Genomic DNA, 22,908 nt, shown 5'->3' on the forward strand with positions numbered 1-22,908 from the left:
GTGTGTGTGTGTGTGTGTGTGTGTGTGTGTGTGTAGACCAGAGGTCATTTCTTAGGTACTCTTCACCTTGTCTTGAAGACAACTTCTGTCATCACGCTGGAACCCATGGATTAAACTAAGAAGGCTAACCAGCAAGCCCCAGAGACCTGCTGTCTTCACTTCCTTAGTTTGAGATGACTAAAGTGTGCCACCATGCTGGACTTCCTTACGGGGATTCAGGGCACTTAGATCTCATGTTTACCTTGCAAGCACTTTGGTGACAGACATCCCCCCAGCCCCACCTTCAGATAGCTTAAGTAGCTCTGTAGAACTATAAATCTCTGCTGTTTTGTCTGTTGTGATGTGTCTCCAGAATCTAAGCTACATCTCCAGGTCAGTCAGAGTGTATTTCCCTGTTTCATGCCTGAGAACACCGAGGTCCTCCTTTATTCTAGCACATTCCTTGTTATTCCCTTTTACCAAGTCTATAAGGAAGGGAAGCAAGCACCGAGACTCCTATGAGTTGGAGTGGGAAGGGAGATTTGAGGAGGTTTCCCGAACAGCTCTGTTTTGCAGCTCAGAGTATACAGTACTTGGAGGGCTTAAAAAGCCCATTTCATGTAAGTGATTTTACTGTACACTTTATCAGGCTGGTCCGAACTACAGCTTATGGGCTGCACGTGACCAAGTACAGCTATGAATGTGGCCTGACTGAGAACCTCAAGATGCATTGCTTTTCATGTGTGGCTCACCGGTGCAGGCGGCTCTTGGGTATGAAGGTGGTAGATGATAATGTCGAGATGGGTCTGGACAATTTGGCCTCTGAAAGTTCCATACATTTTGTAAGTTATTTCCTAAATAAATTAGGCCTTTTTTATTTACTCTGCATAAATTTTCAGATTACTTAGTAAGTTACCCATGCATTTAAATGATATCATTTATTAAAATTTGGTGTAAATGTACATTTGTGTCTTAAACACACAAAAGCCCCCAAACTTGTGTGAGTTCCCAGTCAGGTAGTGGATCTTTGTAGGTTTGCTTTCTGGTCATGGTTTTCAAGAGGCTGGCTGCCCCCAGGGTTGGTGCTCAGTTTTATTGTTCTGGTTGCCTGTAGGAAGCAATGATTTTGTGCATGTGTTTGTGTGGTCTGTATGTGTTGTGTGTGGTGTATGTGTATGTTTTTGTGGTTATGTGCACAAGTGTCCGTGTCTGTGCAAATGCATGTGGAGGCTGGTGGTTGACTTGGAGTGCTCTCCACATTATTTTTTTGAGACAGGTTTTTCTCATTGAACATGGAACACATTGATTCAGCTAGACTGGCTGACCACCAAGACCTAGGGATCTGTCTCCTCCTATCACCATAGTACTGAGACTATAGCCCAGTGCTGCCCCCACCTGGCTTGCGGGGTGCTGGGGCTCTGAACTTGTGCCCTCATGGGTGGCAGGCACTCTATTGGCCAGGAAATGTGTCCTTGTGCGTTGAAAGCTCGGTTGATGTCTTCTGTTGATCACTGAAGGTCTCAATTCATGACCATTACCCAGAACACTGGACTCTGCATGTTAGACAGCGTCCATTCAATCCAGCTCACAGAAGACTCTCTCGTGAGATTTTCCACGCTCTGAGTTCTCATGGACGAGTGGCCACTGGCTAGTTTCCTGTGATTGACCTGTATGTAGATGCACCAAGTGTCGTAGACAGTTCACTCACACGCTTTGTGGCATCTTGGGATGATGCTGTAATTTATTCTTTTTACTGTTAGTAGAACATGGGAAATCTTATACTTGGGGTTTGTTCACTGTGTCAGAACCGAGGAGACCATATCTATACAAATTGTAAAACTTAAGTTTCTTCTTGGGCCAGGCTTGGCGGTGCACGTCTTTAATCCCAATACTCAGGAGACTGAGGTTGGTGGATATTGGGCCAGCCTGGTCTACATAGTGAGACAGTGTCTCAGCAAAAACAACAGCAAAAATACCCCCCGCCCCAGGTAAGCAAGCTTATTGAAACAGCTCCTTGCAGCAAGAACACATTGGAAAAGGAGTTGGCCCTCCCCTCCCCTCCTCTCCCCTCCCCTCCCCTCCCCTCCCCTCCCCTCCCCTCCCCTCCCCTCCCCTCCCCTCCCCTCCCCTCCTCTCCCCTCCCCTCCTCTCCAACTTCTTTTACTTGACTCTAGGGCCAAGTTCAATCCTTTGTGGCTGGGATGCAAATTCCTGGTACAGGAAACCCTAATTTGGTACTCTGATGCCAAACCCTCTTGTATTCAAGTTGAATTTCCTAATTCAAAAATCTGAAATGCAAAACGCTCTGAATTTAAAACTTTTTGAGAACTGACGGGGCACCGCACATAGAAAACTCCAGACCATGAAGTTGGATTTCAGGGACAGAGTGTTAGCAACCCTGTCTTAGTAGCCAGGTCTGGGGGCACCTGCCTGGGATCCTAGCACTGGGAGACTTAGGCAGTGGCAGTAACCTGTGAGTTCTAGGCCAGTCTTGACTGAATACCCAGTTTCTAAAACAGCAGCAAAATCCCCTTTTATTAACTAATTCAGACTGTGTGTATCAGGTGTTTCTGTATGCAACATAAATTTCATATCTAGACTTGGGTCTCTGCTATTTCGTATTATGGATTTGTATCCTCCAAACTCTGGGAGAAAAGAATCTGAAATCCAAAACACTTTTTGTCCTAAGCATTTTGTTTAAGTGGGTCGTTCACAATCTTATCTTTCTTTCTAGTGAATCAATAACCCATAGCCAGCTAGTTGATAAATGAACACACTTTCAAGTGGAAGTTTGTTGATCTGAGCTTTGGAAATCCTTCCTTCTCATAGAAGGTTGTCAGATTTGCCGTCCTGTTGCGGTGATAAAATTCTCTGACCAGAAACAACCTATGGGGTAGAGAAAGAGGAGGGGTCTATTTGCTTTTGAATTCCAAGTTGTAGTCCACCATTTAAGGGAAGTCAAGGTAAGGAACTTCAAACAGCTAGTCACAGCCATCCCTGGTCAAGAGCAGAAGGAGATGAATCCTTGATACTTGCATGTGTTCATATACCAGTCAGGACTCCCGTGCCTAGGAAATGGTGCCACCCACAGTGAGCTGAATCTTCCTGCATCAATTACCTTAATTAAGATATTTTTCTGTAGAAGTGCCTACAGGTCAACCAGATATAGACAATCCTTCGCTGAAACTCTTCCAAAATGATTGCTGCTAGGTTGTGTCAAGCTCATGATTAAAGCTGACCATCACAGTCCCTTATATATTTAATGGATTATTTTTGTTTGTGGTATGTATGTACATGTATCCCTGTGTGTGCCCCAGCAGGCAGGTGGGTGCATGTAAGTGTGTGCATGCGGAAGGTAGAGGCTTGACACTTACTATCTTCCTCACTTTCTGTATTTTGAAACATTGTTTCCGACTGAAGGTAGAGTTTATTGATTCGCTAGACTGGCTGGCTACCCAGTACTGGGATTGTAGCATTGATGCTAAATCTGGCTTTGTTTTATGTGGTTGCTGGGACTCAAACTCAGGTCCTTCTGCTTGAGCAGCAAGCACGTTATCAGCTGGGTCATTTCTCTAGCCCTGGAGGCTTGCTCTGCAGCGCCCTCTGTGAGCTGCCAGCTGCTCACCGCGTAGCCCCTGTAGCAGACATTAGGACTGAGTGAAGGAGGCCCCATTAGAATCGAAAAGTTGCTGTGGGCGGTGGCGGCTGCCTCCAGCTCTGATATTTTCTCCTGCAATGACTATTATTCCCAACATAACTTATGTCCCAGTATTGGGGTATGAATCTGATTGAAAAAAAATGAGCATTTCTTACCCAGGGGCAGTAATTTGTGTCAGATTTCAATCTGTTCAGAGTGAAAACCAATGAAGTCTGGTTGAAAAATGGAAAGTAAATTGCTGTCCTAATCAAGGTGAGCCGATGGTAGAGGGCACCATTCCACGAACCTTCTGCCCCAAGCAATCAGACCATCTCATTTCATGAAGGGAGGAGGCAGGCCTTGTCTGTTCTTAGGAAGGCTGGGAGTTGGCTGGTGGAAGCGGGAAGGAGGTACTTAGCCAGGCATTATTAGCAGAATGAGCCGGGTGACAAGGTGACTATAAATAAAAGGGTTGGTGGTGGCACTTGGCACTTACCACTGCTTTTCATCTTCAAAGCCATCCACAGACGCGTGTGCTCCCCAGTCCCTTGTGATGCCCGGCTGTTTGCACTTGCCTTCGTAGGAAGAAGTTATGATTTTTCAGAGATCGAATTTGGGTTCCAAACTTGGTTGTGCTTGGTTTATATTCCTTTGAGGTTTTTCTCTTTGATTGGAATCTTTCGCAAGGTCTCAGATCGGCATCCTGAGCTCATTACGGAGTTCCTAGTGTGGAGCTAGCAAGCGGCATAGCTGCGATTCAGGCCTGCAGGACTTCACAGGCCGCTAGTGTAAGTCTTTGCCCTTTATTTTACCTTTTCTCCCCCTTGAGTTGGGAGCATAAAATATAGAACTGCAAAGTAAGCACAAATCCAACGAGCTTTTGGAAAATAAAGTGTGCGGAAGCTAATGGCGGAGCCAGAGAAGAGGCCAAGGAAGCGCTCCTGATGGTAGGTTAGGAAGGCAAGGATTTCGTTAAAAAAATTATAATAGTGTAAAATAAAAGGAGAAATGGCAGAAGTCCAGCCTTTGAAGTAATGAATATTAGAATGGAAGAGGAAGTGAGGGTGTGGAAATTAGCATTAATTCCATAAAGTGCCCTAGAATAGAAGAAATTGACAGAAGTCAGTGGGTGCTTCTGAACCCTCAACTCAATTGCCATTAGACACATCTGGACGCTGAAAGACCCGGATTTCAAATGGCATCAGCACTCTCCAGGGTGGAGGCTGTCAGGCAGTGGAGGGACACTCTCCTTTTGAGAGTAAATGTTTTCCTAATTGAAGAGTAAAATTCTTCTACATTACATTTTTATTCAGTTTGTGTGTGTGTGTGTGTGTGTGCGCGCGCGCGCGCGCGCGCGCGTGCGCGCGCACGCGTGCGCGCAAGTTTGTGTATGTGCGTGTGTATGTTGTGTGTGCACATGGGACTCAGTATATCTGTAGAGATCTCTCCTCCTACCAGTGGGTCCCTGAGATTGAACTCTGGCCATTAGTCTTGGCAGTGGTTGCTTTTGCCATTCTAGCCACCAACTTAAGATATCTTTATCCACTTAAACGATAGGTCAAGATATGAGAGCACCTTACAAACATTTTCAGCCAGACAAGGCCTGGAAAATTCTCCATGCGGCCCTTTCTTAGGGAGCTACCTGGAGCGTGCTCTAACACCTACGTCCAGTTAGGCAAGTTCCAGTGTAGATCACAGCAGATGAAGGGACATTGCCACAGTCAGTGAACACTGCCACGAGTGAAAATTAATACTATTTTCATGCTAAATTTATTCTTTTATTTTGTATGTGTGTATGTGGAGGACATAAGTCAACATTAGGTGTCTTCCTCTGTTACCCTCAACCTTGTATTTTGAGAGGGATCCTAGAGTGAGATCACTGATTGGCTCTTAGAGTGAGCTCACTGATTGGCTCCTAGAGTGAGCTCACTGATTGGCTCCTAGAATGAGCTCACTGATTGGCTCCTAGAGTGAGCTCACTGATTGGCTAGACTACATGTGCAGAGAGCTCCAGGAATCTACCTGCCTTTGCTCTTAGCTCCTCACTGAGTGCTTGGGTTACAGATGCCTGCCACCTAGCTTGCCTGCCTCCCTCCCTCCCTCCCTCCTCCCTCCCTCTCTTTCCTTTTTTTCTTTTGAAGCATGTATTGGGGATCTGAACTCAGGTCTTCATGTTTCCATAGTAGGCACCTTGTAGGTGGAGCCACAACATATCTCCCCAGCCCCTGTATTCTTTGTTTTATTATGGAGAGATACTGCAATGGCAGTTTTGCTGGCTTCTTTTATGCTCTTCAGAGTTAGCTCAGGCAATGGGTGATTTCTGTTCCATTTTCTTGTGAAATTGAAATGTCTCGATGAACACATCAATGCATGCTGTAATTCTTTTTTAAACCAGAGATGGCATTTGCAATGCGAACAGTTTCTTCCGCAGAAACTTTTCCTGCTTGATAATAAGCATGAAAACATTACTCTATTCATTATACAACCATTTTCTCCTCCTTCAAAGGATTGTTACAGCATGATAAAATGCTCTCTATGTAATGTCAGATGGAAATTGGGTTAGATTCTGAATATTCTATGAACTCACAAAAATATGTACCAAGAAGCCATCTTGAGAAGATAGAAATACACAGAAATGATTTTCCTAGGTGTTAGGGTTAAAAGTGACTTTCACTTTCTGTTGTAGTTAATTTTATTTTCCTGGATTTCTGTCATGAGTGCCTTTACAATTTATGCAGAGAAGAAACCGTAAACATTGTTGAAAACCTGGAAACGTGGCATGCCACTTGCCAAAAGAAGCATTTTTTTTTTCAGCCACATGAGAAGACAAAAAAAGGTTAGCGAGGCGGGGATGCTGGGATGGATGCTCCCTGAGGAAGGTGCTCACTGTGCAAGCCTGAGAACCTGAATGTGACCCCAGCTTCCCTAGAAGCTGTGCTTGTAATCCTGTCTGGGAGGAGGTGGAGCCAGGCAGGTCCCTGGTGCTTAGTCACTGAAGTTACTTAGCACCTGGGACACTGCCACCTGAGCTTGGCTTCTGTGTGTTAATGTCGAATCAATCCCACAGCACTTATGTTTTAAAGGGATATTTATTTTGGGGGGTAAAACTTACATACATCATAAACTGTCAGGAAGGGAGCTTAGTCGCTGGAGCAGGAGCCGGGAGCAGGAGCCCGGAGCAGGAGCCGGACCCAAGCGAGGCAGAGCCGAGGCTTGCAGTTCTTCTTTTAAAGAGAAATATACCACGCCCCAGTGGGCTGGTATTTCAGCGGCTATTGGCTGACAGAGCGGAAGGCGCTCCCGCAGTACTGTGGGCTCATGCTTCAGCGACTATTGACTGAAGCAGTGGAAGGTACTCCCGCATCAGTGTGCATTCACGTACACTCACTTCCACATCCTTGTACACACACGTGTACATGTGCAAGCACACATACCCATACAGAGAGAAAGTCTTGGAGTGGCGTGAGGCCAAACTTTCCCGCTCATCCTGGGGATTTTTCTCTCTGTTGCCAATATGGCTCTCTTTGAGTTCTGTTTAGAACGACCCATTTGGTACATTTACATCAACGCCTGCCTTATGAATGACCCTTCCGTGGTGTCGTGTGAGATACAAATGAATGCAGAGTTGAATCACTGTGGAGTCACAGACTTTATCAACACCTCCCCCCATACTGATACCTGATTTATTAATAGGTACATTCATGCCCCCTCCCCCCTGTTTTCAGAAAAGCTATGTGTAGGACAATATTTTCCAGGTGGGATTTACTAATTTCCTAACAAACAAGAAAAGTGATTGTAGTGTTAGGGACACACAAAAGGTTGGTTTCTGAGATTGCTTCTCCCTTGACATTGCCTGCTATCAAAGCCAGCATACTTGGTAATGGTTAGTGTTGGAGAAAGCTTGTCACATGCTACTAGTTGAGGGAAATGGGATCGTCCGTTTCTTAGTTTCTTAGGCTTCAAAATCCCTAGTTCTCCTTTAACAAGCTTGACATTATTAAATTCATTGAATAGTTTAAGAGAGCCAAGAATTGGTGGTGGTTTAGGGTGTGTCCCAGAGTCTCAAGTGTGGCTTCCCAGTGCTAGGGTGTCTAGGAGTATGCAACTGTTGGACTTTTGTGGATGTTTAAGTTCTCTCTCTCTCTCTCTCTCTCTCTGTGTGTGTGTGTGTGCACGCATGTGTGCATGTGTCCTCGTGTTTGTTTCTTTAGTTGAGAGCTTTTATTGTACGAAGTGTGATGTACAGTTGAATTGGAGGTTGTTCTCTGCCTTGGAGTTTGGCTTTGGTTCTCTGTGCTCAAGGCTGCTCAGTTGGTGCTGTTCTTGGTGTGTGTTCTTCCAGAACCAAGGTGTGCGCTTTCATAGAAAATCTTGCTTTTGAGTCTTTGTCTGGCAATTCTTTTTCTGGATTTTTTTTTTTGTAGACGTGTATTTACAATGGAACCAGCATCCTACAGTCAACATGATAAATCCTCCTACTCCAATGTCATATCATCTTCAAATTTGGTTACCAGGAAATGTCCAAGTCTGTGCACAGCTGATCTTAATGAGCTGTATGACATCGAGTCTCTCAGGGAATGCTTTCAACCTGTAGAATGCCTGAGAGTTTAAAGGCTTCTTCTCAGCTGCTGGAGTGAGCTCAGTCTCCAGTCTGAGCCCATCCCTTCCCTGAACTACCCTCCGCCCCTTTTTTTTTTGAGAAAGGGTCTCCCCCAGAGAGCTCACCAAGTAGGCGTGCAGGCCCCAGAGGTCTGCTTCTCTCAGCCTTTGCAGTGCTGGGATTGTGTAAGTGCCACATGCCTGACTTTTCTTTTAAGCGCTGTCTGGTCTGGAGATTGGATACTAGCAGATATTCATGCTTGTGGGCAAGCTATCTCCCCAACTGCAGATATTTAAATATCCATTTGCTCTAATGAAGTCCCGTGGAACACACTCATAGTCTCAGTACTTAGGAGGAGGAGGGAGGGAGTTCATGAAATTGGGTGTCATTCTTGGCTACGTAGAGAGTTTGTGACTAACCTGAGCTGCCTGAGACTCTGTCTCAAATCTTCTTTCCCCTAACCCCACCCCCAGTGCTAAAATTAAAATCCAGATCTTTAGTAGCTATATTTCGTGTGCCAGCAGCCACATGGGCTGGTGGGCACGCTGTCACCAGGTAGGAATAGAAAGTTCCTTTGGATGAGGTTGGCGTTCATAATCGATCTTTCCATCCTTCTGATATTAGAGTTTTCTGATAACATCCAAGGAGTGTCCCACTTCACTCATTTTCTCCCTGACAAAACATTGCTTGACTCATCTTGGAATTAGGTGTATTCTGTAAGCACACTCCAAATGAAGGGAAGTGGCTGGCTGAGGCTAAGAGAGGGAGAAGATTTATTGTATTAACTGTGATTCACACAAAATGATAGTCGGATGGAGAAAATACACAATTAATACTGAAGAGGCATCATAGATTCTCAGCCTTTTAGAGTTGAAAGGGATCTTTGATTGCACGTAATCAAACCTCTTATTTAACTGATGAGAAATTTGAGGTACAGAAAGGTTAATTTATGTCCCACGGCTCGATAATGGCTTAGTTATTCCATATTCAAGTTAATGGTTCTTTTCATAGGACCAAGGAGACTTTTGCAGTAAGTTCCCCTACTGTAGTTTCCTGACTTCTCTGCTTCGGAGGAGTGAAGAGCCAATTGTGTTGCCTCCGCTCACAATAAGAAAAGGAAGTTCCCCTTCAGAAGTGCAGCTTGCTGGACTTTCTTTATGCATGTCTGGAAAAAAAGAATTTTACTGCATTTCAATAGACACTTTTAACTTTGATTTTGAAATTATAGAGTTTATTTAAAAATTGTCAAAAAGGGATGGGAGTGTAGCTTAGTGGAGGGTTTATAGCTGAGGGCACATACACACACACACACAGTCACGCTGACATTGAAAAGACAATATGCTTTCTTACAAAAATAGCTCTTTTTTGTGGGTTGGAGGTGAGGGTATTGTTGTTAGGAAAAGGATTTCATTTAAAAAATATCCTGTTACTAACCAGGCATGGCCACCATGCCTCTAATCCTAGCATTTGGTGCCTCGAAGCCATAGGATCAGGAGTTCAAATCCAACTTGGCTGCAAAGAGAATTTGAGACCCATCTGGGCTCTATGAGATCCTGTGTAAAATGAGCAACAAACAAAACCTCAAGCAAAATGTCTTCATGTGAATGAGTGAGTGCATGCCTGAGTTCTTGTGTGAGTGTGCATGCACATGTGTGTGCCTTTTATTTTTGTTTTTGTGGATCGTTGAGATGGAACTCAGAGCTTCTCCCATGCTAATGAACACTTAAGCAGTAAGCCAGTCTCCAGTTTAAAATACCCCATCTTTATTTTGCTAAGCTTAATGGCTCAATCAATTGTCAGTAGTAAGACTCGACCTTCCATCCCATTTAAAGTAAAATAGACTTTAAAAAAAAAACGGAAAGTAAACAGAAATTTCTGTGAGGCAGTGTGCCATTCTTATATTTAATAGCCTTCCCCCAGAACTATCTATTTCCATAGTGGCTAAGAGCTGACTGCATGGTGATTTATTCTTGCCTCAGCGGCTACATGCTGTGAAAAGATGGTATTTTGTTAGGATTATTTCTCCTGGGTTCTGTTGATTACACCTTTCAAATATCTCTTGAGCTTGTTTTCCTTATGTCTTCTCCACGGCTTTAGTTTTACCCCTTACCCGTTGCCTGCATGCGCGCTCTTATTGACAGTCTGCTCCTGTTGGTCAGCTTCCCAAAGCTGTGACAAAATACTTGAGAAAAACAAACAAAACAAATGGAAGGAAGTGTCCTTCTGGCTCATGGCTTCATAGTTTGTGGTGAAGAAGTCAAGGCTGGAGGCTGTCACCGTCATTCCCAGGTCTTCTTCACCTTATTCACTGAGTCAAGGTCCCTCAAATAAATGTGGAGCTCTGCAATGCGGCTCACTGTGCCAGCCTGCTTGCTCTGGGTCCCCCTTTCTCCACTTTCCACTCTTCCACGGGTGGGATTATCGGCAGGCTTCTGTTCCTGCCCAGCGTTTATGCTGTTTCTGGGAATCCGAACTCCAGCCCTCATGTTTACATAGCAAATGCTTTAGCATCCGAGCCGTCTCCACAGCCTCTGCTTTAATTTTTTTCTTTTGTATCATCACTAATGTTCATTTTTCCTCCTTGGTCATGTATCTTTATATTTGCTAGTAGCACAGACACTGAGAGAAACAACTAATAAATGAAACCTCCTGAAACTGAGAAGGGCATGGTCAACAAGACAAAATGGCAGCCTACAGAGTGGGAAAAGATCTTCACTAACCCCACATCAGACAGAGGTCTGATCTTCAATATATACGAAGAAGTCAAGAAATTGGTCATCAAAAGAACAACTCATACAATAAAAAATGGGGTGCAGACCTAAACAGAGAATTCTCAACAGAGGATTCTAAAATGGCTGAAAGACACTTAAGGAAATGTTCAACATTCTTAATAATCAGAGAAATGCAAATCAAAATAACTCTGAGATTCCATCTAATGGCCAAGATCAAAAACACTGATGACAACTTATGTTGGAGAGGATGTGGGATAAAGACAACACTTCATTCATTGCTGGTGGGAATGCAAACTGGTACAGTTGTTTTGGATTTCAGTATGATGATTTCTCAGAAAATTAGGAAATAACCTTCCTCAAGACCCAACAATACCACTTTTGGGTATATACCCAAAGGATGTTCAATCATTCCACAAGGACATTGTGCTCAACTATGTTCATATCAGCATTGTTTGTCATAGCCAGATCCTGGAAACAACTTAAATGCCCGCCAACCAAAGAATGGATAAGAAAAATGTGGTACATTTACACAATGTAGTACTACACAGCAGAAAAAAATAATGACATTTTGAAATTTGAGGGCAAATGGATGAATCTAGAAAACATACCTCTGAGTGAGGTAACCCAGACCCAGAAAGACAAATATCATATGTCCTCATTCATAAGTGGCTTTTAGACATAAAACAAAAACAAATAAACACAAAAAAACTCAGCCTACAATTCACAATCCCAGAGAACCTAGACAACAATGAGGACCCTAAGAGAGACCTATATGGTTCTAATGTACATGGGAAGTAGAAAAAGACAGTATCTCCTGAGTCAATTGGGATCATAGGGGCCATGGAAGAGGGTAGAAGGGGAGGGGTGCAGAGAAAAATATATAGCTCAATAAAAACAATAAAAAACTCCCCAAACTCATAAGCCTCTGTGCTTAGAGGATATTGAATGAAAAAGATAATCCAGTTATTTGGAGGTGCCTTATATCTTTGCTTGTCATCCTCTTTGCTTATTCATGAGCAAAGATGCCTAGATTGCTATTTAATAAACCACTTAAGGTGGTCTTATACTCTCCAGTCTAAAGCAAACATTTTCGTCCTTTGTATTTTGTTTGGGGAATCACCTGGGCTCCTTCCAACAGTGCTGGTGTGTTTTGATGCAACAGGTGGATAAATAAATATGCACGGAATAAAATTCCAGTGCTGGGTGCTTGGCACCGCCTCTTCCCGGTGACTGGAGCGGTTTTCACACTTTCTTGCCATTGCACAAAGGATTCACACTTCAGACATGTGCACACACACACAAACGTCAAACAATTACTATTTTTATTCTATTTTTAAAAAGTTGGAAATAGATTTCTTCTCTCCTACATCTGGACGACAGTCCCCCCTCCCTCCACTCCTCCCAGTTCCTCTCCACCAGATCTGCTTCCCCTTCATTTCCCAGATTCACACTCTTGTATGAACTTGTAGCTGCTCAGAGATCTGTTCTTTAGGAAAGAAATATTAATAATACTAGAGGCAGGCACATGTGCAGCGGTGTTAAGGAGGTGATATTCTTGGACCACTTTCTAACATGTGAGCTACACATTATTCCCCTGCTAGTCATACATGTATCATATTCCTTCTAGTTTAACCTTTTTGTTTGCTTTAGTTTTTGTCTATATGTGAAATATATTAATTATATACATAGATAAATTCTAAAATTTATCTGTAATACAATATGTAAGTACATATAAATTGAAAAAAATCTTAGAGAGGACGCATGTGTCCCAGTCTGGTCTTGAACTTGCTATGAAGCCAAGGATGACTCTTGCGTTTCTGATTCTACTACTTTCCCTCACGCGTGCTGAGTGCTGGGATTCCAGACATGCACCTCTGGTCTTTGTGGTACTGGAGATCAAACCTAGAGCTTCCTGACCCTAGGCAACCACTCTCCCAACTGAGTTACATTCTTAGCCCCAAATAAATAATGATTTAAAAATGCAGCTAGGTCGGTAGCAGTAGTGAGGACCAAGGAGGGGAGGGGAAGAGGGGGAGTGGTGCTCGCCTTTGATTCCAGGAGGCAGAGATAGGAGGATCTCTGAGTTCCAGGCCAGCCTGGTCTATAGAGGGAGTTCCAGGACAGCCAGTACTACACAGAAACCCTGCTTCATGGCTGTGCTATTTACCAGAACTGAGCATGCTGGCCTTGTTAAATATTGCTCCTGGTGTCCATGGTCTCTGGCATAAATGAACTATGTTGTAGGATTCTATGGGACCTGCCTTAATTTTACCTCTTCTCAGACATAACCGAATGTAAGTGCGGAGTGGCAAAGCTATTGTATGATGGGGAAATTCTTACCTGTTTCTAATTTGTGAAAAATAAGCAAACTGAAGTGCCATTGTTTTTAGACATAAAACTCTTCTCAGTCTCCACTCACTGTGAGTCAGGATGACTTCTGGCAGAGTCGGGAGTGCCTGAGTCGCTGAGGTGGGAGACGGCTCACTAGCTGATGTCAGCATGGCGGATTGGCACTTAGATTGTACTTGGCGAAGAATGTGTCCATGTTAGTGGCGCTAATGACCTCTAGAAAATAGCTAGTTTGCGACTGACGCTCTGTAGAGATGTGCTGCCTGCCATTCGGCCTGATTCTGGTGTTTCCAGTCGGCAACTGCGCTGCGTTGTGATGAGCTGGTGGCCACTCTGCTCGGGTTCTGCTAAGTTAGGAGAGCAAAGTGAGTTGATATGATTAGTCTGATTAAAGTTCTCTGATGTTTTGGTTTTGGTTGTCTGTAGATAACTTGCTGCAGTATGAACTAAGGGAAGAGGACTCACCCTCGTCAGCGTGGAGAAACATTTGGAAGTTTCCAAGATGCAAAACGCATCCTCATCACTGGAAAAGAAAACAGACCCAGCAAATGGGAATGGGGACCTTGATTCAGGTAGGATGCTATTTGTTTTTTTTATTGAAAATTTGGCTCATTGACCAGTATTTTCTTGAGATATTCAGGAACAATGGGGGTGGATTCCTAGAACTTGTCTGCCACCAGTTCTTGGCATTTGCTGTCCTAGCCAAGCCAAATGTCTACAGATACGGCAGCTTTCAAGTTATGAAGCGTTTGGACCAATATTAATATTGATCAAACAAGCAGAGTGGGCTAGGTTACTGCATGGCGACATAACACTTTTAAATCTCGGTGTCTTTTGCTAGTAAATGTCTATAAATATCTGTGCTGTCTCGACTGCTGTCAAGGTACTTAGTGACTGTACCATCTCTCAGTGCTGCACTCAGCAGTGTTCAGGGTAGTTTTCATAGGAAAAGAGGAGCTGGGATAAGCCATCACGGACACACCCTCCAACGTACTGAGCATGGCTGGTCATGCGCATTGGTGTCACGTAATTGGATAAAACAAAGCAAAACAAAACAAGAAAACAAAACTAGATTGTGTTTGATTGGATTTTAATATTTGATGAATTTATAAATGCATCTCTAAAAGTATTTATGCAATGGTATATTTTAAAAGGATACCTTTTTCCCCCTGAAAATAGAATTGCATGATTTATATATCAGCAAATTAAATAAGGGCAAGAGAGCCCTATGAATCATTAATGTTTGCTGCAGTGAATTCATACAAAAAGCTTCCTGTTAATTTAGGGGAAGAGGTGACCATTGTGTAATGAAATTAGCAAGTTTGTCTTCAACTTTAAAATAATGACGAGAGAGAGAGAGAGAGAGAGAGAGAGAGAGAGAGAGAGAGAGAGAGAGAGAGTCTGTGTTCACTCATATGCCGTGTGTGCATGTAAAGGTAATAGACAGAGAACAGCTTGGAGGAGGGAGGTCCCCTGTAGGTCAGGGGAACTAAATTCAGTCTTCAACTTCAGGCTTGGGAGCCAGTATCTGTATCTGCTGAGCCATCTTGAGGGTTCCATTTCTGTGTTTTTATCAAACTCATCAATGATGGAATCAAAGATTGCCTATATCATTGGGTTTGTTAGATCAGGTTTCTCCATTCTACCTTTTTCTGCAAAACTGTAAAAAGTGAATATTGGAATAGGATAAAGGCATAGTGTCTTCTTTAGGATCAGGCTGAGGCCAGTCCCCCTAGTTTCTTTACATATAAGGAATGAGTAAGAAACTTCAGTAAGCACAGCCGGAACCTTGTCCCCTGCAGAGATACCTTATGAGAGTCTCTCTCTCTCTCTCTCTCTCTCTCTCTCTCTCTCTCTCTCTCTCTCTGTGTGTGTGTGTGTGTGTGTGTGTGCATGCGTGTGTGTGCAAGCGTGTACATGAGGTTGACCTCAGGTGTCTTATTCAAGTGCTGTCCACCTTAATTATTTTATTGGTTGTTAATAATTCAGGCAGAAGTTTGTGGGGGTTGGAGGACAGCTTTCATACTCAGGCCATCAGGATTCTGCCACGTGCACTTTCACCCACTGAGTTTTTTTCATCAGCTCTCCGCAAAGGTCTCTCTCTTTCTGCTGTTTTGCTTGAACGACTAGCCTGCAAGTCTCAGGGGTCCTCTTTCTCTCTCTGCCTCTCCAGCACCAGGATGACAGGCATGCACCACTATACTTGGCTCTTCTGTGGTTGCTAGGGATCCAAACCCAGGACCTCAAGGTTGTACAGCAAGCACTTCACTGACCAGAGCATCTCTTCAGCCCCAATTGCATTTTCTTTTAATGATGCTGGAGATTGAACCAATGGCTTAGAGTGTGCTAAGCAAGCACTCTGGTCCTACCTACGTGGCCCCACTGCTGCCCCCAGTCTATTTATATCTGCTCAGTAAAGTTATGTTGCGCTTTGAAAGTTCCTGGGCATTTCCTGTATTTTCCTTGTGCATCCTGTGCACGCATTGCTGTCTGCGTCATTTTCAATGATAAGTTTTCATTTTCACACCGCTGCCGTATTTCTCTCTAGCGTAATAGATTCTGAAGCTCATTACTGATAATCTACTGTCAGGAAATTATTCGTACTGACAAGTTCTTCAGAATGATACCAGAGTCTGGGGGATTCCAGGCAGAAAACCCATCGTAGATACTCATTCATGATTTGTTCTTTACTCTCGCGTAGTGGATGGTTTAAATCATACAAGATGTTCTGATCTTTAATACTAAGATGGCTGAATAATTCTAAGTTATGTTTATAATTTGCAGCTTCTGATCCAGGCCTTTTCCCACTGTGCTAAGGGCTTATGTGTTCCTTTTTCTTAGTATTTCAATATGTTTGTGATCAGGAGGCTTTGATAGTGTTACAATTTCTTTAGATTAAGTTAAAAATTTTGTGCATGAATTTCATACATGACTACAATGTATTTTTATCGATACCCATCACCCTTTCCTACCTCTAGTTCCTTCTGTGTTCCCCCACTGCCTCTTTCAAATTTATGTCTTCTTTATCCATAATTATTGTTGATGTTGTTATATACCCTATTGAGTCCCATTAGTTTTACCTGTATATACTTGAGTGGAGAGCTGACCACTTGGGCTTAGGCAAACTATGAGGGGGCTTTTCCCAGAAAAAAAAAGCCAGACCCTTCCTTGGGAGCCATCTACTGCTTATAGCTCTTCAATTATGGGTGGGGTCTATGTGCCTTTCCCCCACCCATACTGGAATGTTGACTGGTGTGGGCAAACATATTGTCAGCAGTTCATGAGTGCAGTATAGGGCCTCAAATTTTAAAAGAGAGTCTAAAACTTTATAGACGGCACAGACTGACTTTATTCTCAAAATCACGTCTAGTTTTGAGCATTAAAACTGAGAATAACATGGTCAAGTATGGTTCTTCAAGTCATTTCTATTTTTCAACCTGTTAAAACATGAAATGCCTTCCTTTCTAGAGTCATTTGCGGAGACATCTGGTCCTGTAACTCTCTAGGACGTGCTTAGGGATGCTCAGAACCTCTTTTTTTTGGGGGGGGGGGTGAGATTCAGATGAGCTTTCTGGATGTGCAAAACAAGGCATATTTGATATACTTCAGTGGGTTCTAAATGGACTTGTGAATTGGACAACAGGCACGTAAGCACAGTTTCTGTTGATAAATGCTCATACTTTGGAGCCCTCACATTTTAGTTGACTTTAATCTTCAATGCCCAGTAAAGCAACTGCTTTTCTCAGGCCTCATCTTACAGATGAGAAGACTGGATAGCAAGGTGAAGTTGCCGGAGTGGTGTGTTGGAAGCAGACTGAAGTCTCAGGTCCTGGACTGGTGCACTGATGTCGTCAAGAATCCTGACCCCCTCACCCCACTTAGATTTCTCTTTCTTCTTTTATCCTGACCCTTCTCTCTCGGTTACGTGACACACGATGGCATCTCCCTGGCAAGTGACAACACTTATTAGACTGTAGCTTGCCGGGCTCTGCTGTACAGGTTCCTGATCCTAACTACTTGGGCATCTGAGAGAGGGAGATTGTGAGCCCGATGTCAGCCTGGGTTACAGAATACAAGACTACCCCAGGAACTTGCTGAGACCTTGTCTCCAAAATATGTATATATGGGGATTATAGTTCATTGCGTGGGATGTGTGAGGCCCCAGGTTAAATCCCCAGTACAGAGTGAGAGAGGGAGGAGGGAGAGAGAGCACAAGTGAGTCTGTCCAGCTCTCTCCTGAGAAAACTAGCCTGTCTGATGATAAAGGGGCACAACGTTAGTCTGGTGACTTCAGGGCCTTCCCCTTTGCTACTTAATTCTGTCCACTCTGTCCACTCTGTGCCTCTGTCCACTCTGTGCCTCTGTTCACTCTGTCTACTTGTGCCTCTGTCCACTTTTGCCTCTGTCCACTCTGTCCACTTGTGCCTCTGTCCACTCTGTCCACTTGTGTCTCTGTCCACTCTGTCCACTTGTGCCTCTGTCCACTCTGTGTCTCTGTCCACTCTGTGCCTCGGTCCACTCTGTCCACTCTGTCCACTGTCCACTCTGTGCCTCGATCCACTCTGTCCACTCTGTGTCTCTGTCCACTCTGTCTACTCTGTGTCTCTGTCCACTCTGCCTCTGTCCACTCCATCCACTCGATCCACTCTGTGCCTCCGTCGGCTATGCCCACTCTGGCTGATTCACCTCCTTGCAATGGTAATTCTTCCCTGAGATAATCTCAGCTGGGAGTGAACTGAATAGGTTTTTTTCTCTTTCTTTCACTTGTGACTTTTCCTAAGGAAAGCTCAAATCTTAGCAGGGATAATAAGTCAGATGTGAAGCCTGTTCCTGAAATAAAATAGAAGGACACTCCCTCCCAGAAACAAAGAACGTGGATGCCTGAAGTAAGTACAGTTGAACACATAGTCCAGGGACCTCGGGTCTCCCCAGCAGGCAGAGCCTCCCAGCAACAACCCAAGGCCCATAGGAACAAAGCCCACCGAAATTCGATGGCTGGGCTTCTGAGTATCTTCACTCAGAATAAAAGCGAGCAGAGCAATGTGGGGACCCCATAATAAGCGGGTTCTGTGACGTGGGTTGTGCAGGCCTGCTCGATGTGATTTCCCAATGGAGCCTGTGGTATTGTACAAGCAGCCAAGGCCAGCCTCTGAGTAAAAAGAAGGAAGCTGAACACATGGGCTTGAGTTTTCTCAAATTATAAAATAATAATAGGGCCAGAAAGATGGCTCAGGCGGTAGAGCCCTTGGCTTTAAAACACGAGGACATGGGATGAAGGCCCAGAGACCATGGGGAAAAAAGCCAGTGTGCTTGTCACCCGGTGATCCTGCAGGCCTGCTGACCAGCCACACTGCCCTAATTGGTGAGCTAGTGAGAGACCCTGTTGGAAAAACAAGACGGACGGCTCTTGGTGAGTGACAGTTGACACTGACCTCTGGCCTCTGCCCAGTTGTAGACATGCTCACCTAGGCAAACAGACATACAAGTGTGCATGCAAAGATTGTATGTGTGTCTTAAATATACTTCTATCTGTCTATATTTTCTATGTGTTAAGAGACGGGGCTAATTATGTGATCTATATATACCTATCTATATTGCTTTGCTTGCTTGAATATAGTCGTCTGTCTCAGCCACCTTCGTGCCTTGCCTGGCTCTCACTGGGAACACATCAAAGAAGCAGGTCTCTTTTATTTTATTTGGGAGAACGTGAATCAACACACAGAAAAATCCAGGCCTTGCTTTTCATTCTGAGAACTTGTTCTTGCGGGTCGACATTAACGCCCCCACCACCCATTGCCCCTTTGAACTCCAGGGTGCGGTGGTGTGTTCAGTCAGATCCATGGTGGACTGGCAGCTGTAGTTCCTGCCTGAGTTACGTAGAGTGCTGCACACAGTTGCATTATTTCCTCTCCTGGTGGAAGGAGGAGCTACCGGGACCTGGAGATGATTTAGTGCCGTCTTCCTATCTCTGTCCACATTTCAAAAATTGCCTAGCATGCGAGAGATGGTCTTCTGTACAGTTTGGTTTGTGGGGAATCTGCCAGGTCTCAGAGCCTGGTATCGTGGCAGTTACAGGCTTTTAATATCCCGCCTCACGAAGTCAGGCTCCCTTCAGACTGTAACTTGAGCTGTTCTCAGATTTTATTAAGAAAAGGATGCATGGGGCACTTGTTTATTATATTTGTATTCTAAAGTCACTTGTGTTCCAGCTTTTCATAGGAAGTTCTCTTCATGTTTATTCTGGAATATTCTGGTGCCACAGATAGCTTTCTGGTACCAAAAAAAAAAAAAAAAGTGAAACGTAACTGGACTGCTGTTTAATGAATATGCCTGTTTTCTTTGTGAAGTGTGAATTGCTCATAGTAGCTTTCCATAGTGGGTTTTCATGACGTCATGGGGAAATGTCTCCACCAGCTCATTTATGGTGGAGGGGACTGTCACAGTCTCTTTGGTCAAATGTTTGTGGATTTAAGAGGTTTATGGATCAGCTGTAAATATTTTCTCTGGCTTTATGAGATCTCTCATAAACATGGTGTGTGTTTACCTATTGCTCACTGGACGTGCCTGTTTGGGACCCAGGCCCGGGGAGGGGCTGCGTGTGGCAGATTTTGACAGGCTTTATTGTTCCAACGGCAAGGCTATTGTTATTGTCCATTGCTGGATATACAACTTTTGTGTTTTGGGTCTGATGTGTGGTTTACTTTCCTGAAGGGTTTTTGTTTGCCAGAACGACCGCATTCTGTCTGTTAGCTGCTGTGTGTCTCAGATGTTCCAAGTCCTGTATCCTGCTTGCTTAGGCTAGGGCTCGGGACCTAGAAACTTTTTTGAGAGACATGGCTGTGTTCTCCTGGGTATTTGATTTTTAAATGTCTTTATTGGTATATACTCTTAAGTGTCTTTATTGGTATATACTCTTTACAATAGCCTCGCGGATGGGTAGAATCATGCCAGCCTCACAGTGGTGACTCTTTCTTGTCGTTGTCTATGGAAAGGTTTGGTTTTGGCTCACAGTACGACTCTGTGATCGGTCATGGTGACAGCCACCTTGAGGTGACTGGTCACATTGTACCCTCAATCAGGAAGCAAGGAGAGATGAATACTATTCCTTGGATCACTTCCTCCTGTTTATCCAGGCCGAGGCTCTAGCTCATAAATGGTGCCAACCACATTGAGGGTGAGGTGTCCCTCTTCAGGTAACCCAATCTTGGAACTCCTTCACAGGCACCCCGAGCTTTGCCTCCTGGGTGATTCCAGATACAGGCCAAGCCAACCATGATACTATCATAGACTGCTTAACTCTAACCAGTTGAAGTTTTAACGTGACATTTATGCTGTCTTTATCTTACATTACATATCTTACATATCTTATTATTTGATGCTTCTCAGTTATTTAATGTTTTGGCAATATTCAGATTCCAGGTGTGTAGCACTATGTAGCTTTAGAGTACTGATGATCCTGACTCTCTCTGCCTCTGCTTTTCTCTGTCTCTCTCTTGTATATGAATGTACTTTAAGAAGACAGAAAACAACTCTCCGGAGTCTGTTTTGTCTTTTCTTCAAGTGGACTCCAGGGGTTGAACTTTGACCTCCATCAATGGCAGCAAGCCTCTTTGCATGCTAAGCTGTTTTGTCTTGAAGGCCATTGTGTGCTATGGTTGTTCCTGTCCTTGCCCTTGTGGCTTGAGAAACCCCATGTTCTATTGAGTTCTGTTGGTGTGACATACGCTCTTGTTGAGGGCTTGGTGTGAGAACTCTTATATTCCAGGAGATGGGGTTCTGTGTGAGGTAAGCATGTCACCACAGATGACACGAGGCCCGTCAGGCAACTGGTCTGTTCTGCTGGTAACTTGCTTGGTGGCTTTAGGATGCTCAGGTGATCCCCTTTGCATATCTACTTTTTGTTTATGTGTGTGCGTGTGTATCTGCCTCTTACCACATGCACAGGAACGTTTGTGGAGGCCAGAGAGGGCGGTGGGTCCCCTGAAGCTGGAATTGCAGGTGCCTGTGAGCTGCCCAATGTGGGTGCTTGGGAACTGCTCTCAGGACCTCCGCCAGAGCAGCAGGCTCTCTTAACCACTGAGCCCCCTTCCCAGCCCACTTTATTTCTCTTAAGATGTTACTGAAGCCACATTTTTATAAAACTCTGTTATTTTCCAGTCTCAAGCCTTCGTGGGTAGGTAGTTTGGTGCCTGTGTCTGTCTTGGCACACACTTTGTGTTTGAAGTGTCTCTTTTCATTTCTTCCACCCTTTCCAAACTGGGCTGTCTACCATGGCTAATGTTAGGCTAATCCATATTAGCTTTAAGACAACTTTTACCCATTTGACTTGAAAGCACAAATGTTGCTTTTAATTTTGACAAGGTATCAAAGTGTTGTCTCTTCTGTTCTATCTCTCTGTATTTCTGTCTCTGACATCAATGCTGGCCATCTTCCTCAATCACTCTGCATTTGTCTTTATTTATTTGCTTAGGCAGACCCTTTCATTGACCCTGGAGCTCACCGATTTATCTAGCCTGGATGAATAGTGAACCCCAGGGAGCCTCCTGTCTCTGTCTCCCTTTGATTACATTTATATGTGTGTTATCCAGCATGGCTTTTTATGTGGGTTCTGGATATCTGAATTCAGGCCTCACTCTTGGACAGCCAGCAGTCCAAGAGTTTAAACTCAGCGTTTCTACAGCACCAGACTGAAGTTCTTCAGAGAGTTCAGCCATGTCCTCTAAAGGCAGTGAATCAGTCTGTGTCTCCCAGGCATGTTTTGCCCTGGTTTTGATATTCTTGCTTTGTTTTGTTTCCACAGAGGAAGGTTCTGGCCTGGAGGAAAACGGCTTTAGCTGGGGAGACTACCTGGAAGAAACAGGCACCAGGGCGGCGCCACACTCATCCTTCCGGCATGTATGTCAAGCCTTGAACTCCCTTCTGGCCTGTGGGAGGGAAGGTGAAGGATCTGTTGGGTGATTCAGGAGCCGGTCAGAAGAGAAGAATGAAGAGAGGTGGAAAGGCAGATAAGATTTTACAGGCGGAAGGCTAGATGGGAGAGCCGCACACGGAACAGGCTGCAGCTGGATTCTTAGAAGAAGCCAGCGAGTTAGGCAAGAGGTTACTTTAATGTCTTCTTAGTAGGTGTAATGACTGTGCTTTTTTTTTTTTTTAATAATGAGGCGACATTTAGGGCTGGGGACTTGGCTCAGCTGATAGAGTGCTTTCCTAATAGCCTGAAACCCCGGGTTTGATCCCCAGCACAGCCTAAAATTGGATGTTGTGGTGCATGTGTGTAGTTGCAGCTCTGGATGTGGCGGCACGAGGATTGGCAGTTCAGTCTCAGGCTGTATAGGCATCTCGAGGTGAGCCTGAGCTACTTGAGATTTTTTTTTTTTGAAAGGTTCATATTTTAATTCTGAAAAGCCACACTAGAGTTTTCAAAGCTTTGGAGGAACAATTAGTCGGGTGGGAGGAATCACGATAGATATTCTGAAAATGTTTGTCTCACAAAGGTCATTCTCCTTAATAATATCTGTTTGTATAATTTGGCTAGCATGTCCACTGGCGGACAAACACCAGGAAAAAGAAACACGAGTTCTTGGCAGATTATTCTTAGGTGCGGGCTCTTG

General features: G+C 44.2%; 1 protein-coding gene across 4 annotated transcripts in view; it reads left to right on the plus strand.

Annotated features, from left to right (window-relative positions):
• Positions 1-22,908, plus strand: part of Sfmbt2 (Scm like with four mbt domains 2) — a 187,941-nt gene that overhangs the window by 8,033 nt on the left and 157,000 nt on the right. For all 4 annotated transcript variants that reach the window (XM_048460657.3, XM_048460662.3, XM_048460658.3 and 1 more), the window contains exons 2-3: positions 13,724-13,869; positions 22,098-22,192. In XM_048460657.3, coding sequence (XP_048316614.3) covers positions 13,800-13,869; positions 22,098-22,192 — 165 coding nt within the window. In that variant the 5' untranslated portion in view covers positions 13,724-13,799. The remainder of the gene's footprint in view (positions 1-13,723; positions 13,870-22,097; positions 22,193-22,908) is intronic.

Source organism: Myodes glareolus, chromosome 14 (assembly GCF_982192425.1).
Source record: "Myodes glareolus chromosome 14, mMyoGla1.1, whole genome shotgun sequence".
NCBI classification, from domain to species: Eukaryota; Metazoa; Chordata; class Mammalia; order Rodentia; family Cricetidae; genus Myodes; species Myodes glareolus.